At 39.7% G+C, this 5,051-nt stretch overlaps 1 protein-coding gene across 1 annotated transcript; it reads left to right on the forward strand.

Annotated features, from left to right (window-relative positions):
- The first annotated feature begins 51 nt into the window (after positions 1-51).
- On the forward strand, positions 52-4,714 carry SIAH1 (siah E3 ubiquitin protein ligase 1). The gene is made up of 2 exons (XM_010287612.1): positions 52-142; positions 3,317-4,714. Exons 1-2 carry the CDS (start codon positions 52-54, stop codon positions 4,165-4,167), a joined length of 942 nt encoding a protein of 313 aa, XP_010285914.1. The 3' UTR covers positions 4,168-4,714.
- The last annotated feature ends 337 nt before the right edge of the window (positions 4,715-5,051 follow it).

Consider the following 5,051-nt stretch of genomic DNA (forward strand, 5'->3'; position numbering starts at 1 on the left):
GGCCCGCGCCCAGCTCTTCCGCGCGAAACGCGATGAGCAGCCGCGCTCCCTATGACGGGGAGATCTGCCTCCAGCTTTCTGCATCCGTGGAAGGGAGTCTTGTGTGCGTGCTTGCCGGGAACTAAAACCCGCAAGGGGAAAGGTAGTGATATTTAAATTGCGTCGTGCGCGGTATTGAGCTGCTTTCGTAGCAGCTGTGAAGTCGTGTCCCTCAGGAGATCTCGGTAGCGCGTGCATCTCGCCCTTCCCCAGAACGGTGTTGAGAGTAGTTTCGTCAACAGGTCGGTCCGTTCTGATGTTATCAAGGACAGAGGTCTCTTTTGATGTAGAACGAGGAAATCTTAAAATGCATTTTTCCCTTTTCAATCTTTCTGTTGGTTAAACTTTTTCAAATTTGTACCATCTTTTGAATAATTTGTGTTGTAGGAACCAGTGCTTTTAAAGGTGACACTGAGCGTGCCTTAGTTTGTCACTGTTGCTTAGAGACTTATTCCCGGTGTGTGGGAACAAAGATAACATAATAACAAGTATTGCATGTAGGATTTTTTACCCGAAGTAAGGTTTTTGTATCTAAAAATATTTTTAAACTTTATTTCTAGTCCTGTAGTTGTTATTACTTGGTTTGTAATTGTCTGGTTTTGATAGTTTGGTGGGTTAAATGTATTACACTGTTAACACTTGTGATTAACTTGTAGTTTTTAAGATAGCTATAAAAAAATGAACTCTGACTTTTCTGTCATGAGGTAGTAGTCATCTTTATGTTTACAAGAGGGGTGAAAATACAGGCTTTGCGCAGGCTTAGGCTTGGTAAATTACAGCTTTATAGCTTTATCCAGTTTATTCCTTGCATGCTAATCTCGGTCTGGTTCACAGATTCCTGCTCATTTGGGTGGTCCTCGGTTGTGGAAGGTCAGTGTGAAGGCTGGTCCCGTACAGACATGGTGATGAAAGAGCGCTGTACGGTTCTTTTCTGTAGTACTTCCGTAGGTTAGACAGCCTAAGTGGGAAGTACATCCGTGCATAAGGTCTTCTGCAAAGTTTGCTGGTTGCTTAATTTAACTGTTGAATGGGCTCGGAGAGGTGTAATTAAAGAAACCAGAGCTCACCTAGCTCGTCAGACTGCCTAGGGAACTGGTCTAACGCAGTGGTTTTCACCAGTGTTATCTGTGGGTTACTGAGGATCCCTGTATCAGGACGTGGAGGTTCAGGTAAGATGAAGCACACACAAACTTTTCTGAAATGTGTGTGTTTACAGTATTTAACGAGAAACACATTTAGAATGCTACATATGAATATGCATGCAGTTTCTGAACTCTTTCCAAATGAATAATGTGATCAGAATGTTCTCTCATGTACAATTATTCTCGGTGTATAATTTTTTCTAGAGTGTAGAACTGCAGTGTGCCATCATGAGCCTCCCACTTATGTGTGTTGGGGAAAAATAGCAGCAGTACTTAGTTGTCACAGAGGCCTTCTCATTTGAGTCCCCTCGCAACAAGCTGGTGTACCATCACTTCCCCAGAACATGTATTTAATTTGTCACAGATATCTTCAATTTTTCATCTAAGCTGGAATGCCTTACAGTGGGGAAAACAAGGCCAAAAGATACAAACATCCCTGTTCTATCTCTACAGTATCAGTTAAGGCTCAGCATTGAAAACCACTGTATGGTTGTGTTTGGTTTTTTTCTGAGTATGGGAACTGGATATTTCTAGTCCTTACAAGCCCAAGATGAAGGAAGAGACTTTGGAGGTGTGAGATAGTGCTGTTATTGGGCATGTGAGACTCATAAAATCAGTGACTGAATACCAGACCTTAGACACCTGTGTTTTTCTAGCTCTGGACCGGGGAAGAGCTGCTTCTGTAAAAGAACCTGAAATTGCCCGTCTGTGAATACTTCTTGAATGTCAAGGGATAAGTTACTTTGCATGTTGGAATCTCTTGGTTCCTTCACTTCGTGCCCCGAACAGTGCGTGTCTTGCAAAAGCATGCACACTGTGCTGCTTTGAGGTATACGGTGCAAGTATGAGTAAGTTTGTGGGTGAAATGATGCTAAATATGGGAAGCTTGCCTATTGCCTAATATTCCCATGTCAAATAGCAAGGAGATTAACGATGAGGTGTATTTTGCGGGATTTATACATACGTGACAGATACAGAGCTGGTGTACTTGCAGAGAAGCGCTTAAGGTGGTTCAGAGTTTTAGTGTGTTAACAGAAGCCGATTTTTGGACAGCATGTTGCTTAACTTTCCTTAACCTATGAAGGTAAGGTTTATTTTTTCTGGTAGTACTAGTAACTTTTTTTTTTTTTTGCACAAGAAGGAGGAGAGTTAGGGAGTGCAGGACAAAGCGTAGCATCCAAAACATGTTAAGAAATACGGTACTTTTACCACATCTGTTGAATACTTGTGCGATCCGTTTGGTCAGACAGCTGTTAACTTTTGTCTGGGGACATTTGAAAGAATAGAACTTCAGTGTATGTTCCACCGAATGTAAAACTTCATCAACAGTGCCTTTTCAGGTTACTGGAAGTGTTTGCTTATATGTTAAATGTAATTCTCAAGTGTAATCTTCTGAATTTTTTGTCTCATTTGTGAAATATGCTAAAATAATTGCTTTGGTTTTATTTTATGGTATCTTCACAAATGGTTTAGTTCAGGAAACTGAAGTACAACACATGCACCTTACAAGCGATAGGACTTAGTATCAGAGTAATGAAAATGAAGATTCACTATCCTGTCCTGGGAAAAATGCAGTTGTAGTGATCTTAGTTATGTTTTTCCTTGCTACTGTTTTTAGATTAGAAAAAATAATAATACAGTAAACATGATTACTGAGATGGCCATACCCAGAAGTTCATTTTTTTCATTAGAACTTAAATTAGCTAAATACCCAGCAACTTAAAATTCGGCCTTAGAATTGTTCCATAGCGCTCCTAGTTGTTACACGCAAGTGATGTGGGTGGAGTATTCTGTAAATGCAATATTAAAACCCCCCCCAAACCAGCAACAAACTTCTTTGAGTATTTCAGTTACACTTTTAGCATGTATTAACTCATCTCTTTTGCAGCTTCCATTAGGCAAATTCTACTTCAGAATAACTAGCAGAACTTCTCCACTTGTTAAATTTGCATGTATTGTATGCAGCACAATTGATATTCTACATGTATCCACAGTTTGCATTACATGTGGGTTTTTCTTGCTTTCATTTGTATGTATTGGCTTTTGAAGCTTCTTTGTAAACAAAGAACTACTGCATGCAGAGGAAAATAAAATGCGTTCAGACACTTACTCTTTTTTTCTCCCTTCCGTTACAGAGATGAGCCGTCAGACTGCTACAGCACTACCTACAGGTACTTCAAAGTGCACACCATCACAGCGGGTGCCTGCGCTGACTGGCACTACAGCTTCCAATAATGACTTGGCTAGTCTCTTTGAGTGTCCTGTGTGTTTTGACTATGTGCTGCCACCAATTCTTCAGTGTCAGAGTGGCCATCTTGTTTGTAGCAACTGTCGCCCCAAACTTACGTGCTGTCCAACTTGCCGAGGCCCCCTGGGCTCCATTCGTAACCTGGCTATGGAGAAAGTTGCCAATTCTGTACTATTCCCATGTAAATATGCCTCTTCCGGATGTGAGATAACTTTGCCACACACAGAAAAAGCAGACCATGAGGAGCTGTGTGAGTTTAGGCCTTATTCCTGTCCGTGTCCTGGTGCTTCATGTAAATGGCAAGGTTCCCTGGATGCTGTAATGCCACATCTGATGCATCAACACAAGTCAATTACAACACTTCAGGGAGAAGATATAGTGTTCCTTGCTACAGACATTAATCTTCCTGGTGCTGTTGACTGGGTTATGATGCAGTCTTGTTTTGGCTTTCATTTCATGTTAGTGTTGGAGAAACAGGAAAAATATGATGGTCACCAGCAGTTCTTTGCAATTGTACAGCTGATAGGAACACGCAAGCAAGCAGAAAACTTTGCTTATCGACTTGAGTTAAATGGTCATAGGCGGCGATTGACTTGGGAAGCAACTCCTCGATCTATTCACGAGGGAATTGCCACAGCCATTATGAATAGTGACTGTCTAGTCTTTGACACCAGCATCGCACAGCTCTTTGCAGAAAATGGCAATTTAGGCATCAATGTAACTATATCCATGTGTTGAAATGGCAATCAAACCTCTTCAGGCCAGTGTTTAAAACCGTTGCATTTAATTTAGCAGAAACTAGGGTAACCATCTTTGACTGTCAGACAAATTATTTGGTAGATGGAGGGTAGACATATATGAAGGTAAATAAAAGGAAAGGCTGTTAAATTACAGGAAGCAGTTGCATGTAGTAACACTAATATATTTAAAATAAGTCAACAGTAAACCACTGAAAATATATATACACCCAAAATGGGCATCTTTTGTATTAAGAATTGGTTCTACAGGAAATGTTGTAAAATAATTCTAAGAACTTGTTTGTAGATTGATTGTACTGTTGAAAAGGATACTGTTTCGTGGTTTTGTTTGTGTTTTTTTCCTCCCCCCTTTGACTGACAAGCCATGTTGAGCGGTCTGGTCTCTGGCCGCTGCTTCCCCTCCTCCCCCCACCCACCCTTTGTAAGTCACTACATAGTATTGCTGCTGTTTGTGTATATTTTTTGTGTATTTGCTAATTTTTATTAACTTCTAGTTTTTCATTAAATAAATATGACTTTCTTTTCTGTAATTCAGGTTTTTCTCTTTTTTGTATCTTTCTAAAATTAATTACAGGTGTCATCTTTTGATATATGCATAACTGCTATGGTAAAACTTATCTTTCTGTATGTTTGGTAAATTTTGTCTCTTTCCAGTAGTCAATTCATTGGTGATACTGTTCTTAATTGAGCTATTTTGTGAATGTACTGAATTTGAAAGGAGCAGTTATGTTCAAAGATGTATCAGGAAAGAAAGCTCCTTTAAAAACAGGTCTAGATGTTGTTGTACTTTGAGTTATCTTCTAACAAAAATGAATAATTATTAAGAATTTTCCAAATTAAAAAACCAATAATCCACGTTTCAAA

This window comes from Phaethon lepturus, unplaced genomic scaffold (genome assembly GCF_000687285.1).
Source record: "Phaethon lepturus isolate BGI_N335 unplaced genomic scaffold, ASM68728v1 scaffold12240, whole genome shotgun sequence".
In the NCBI taxonomy this organism is placed as follows: domain Eukaryota; kingdom Metazoa; phylum Chordata; class Aves; order Phaethontiformes; family Phaethontidae; genus Phaethon; species Phaethon lepturus.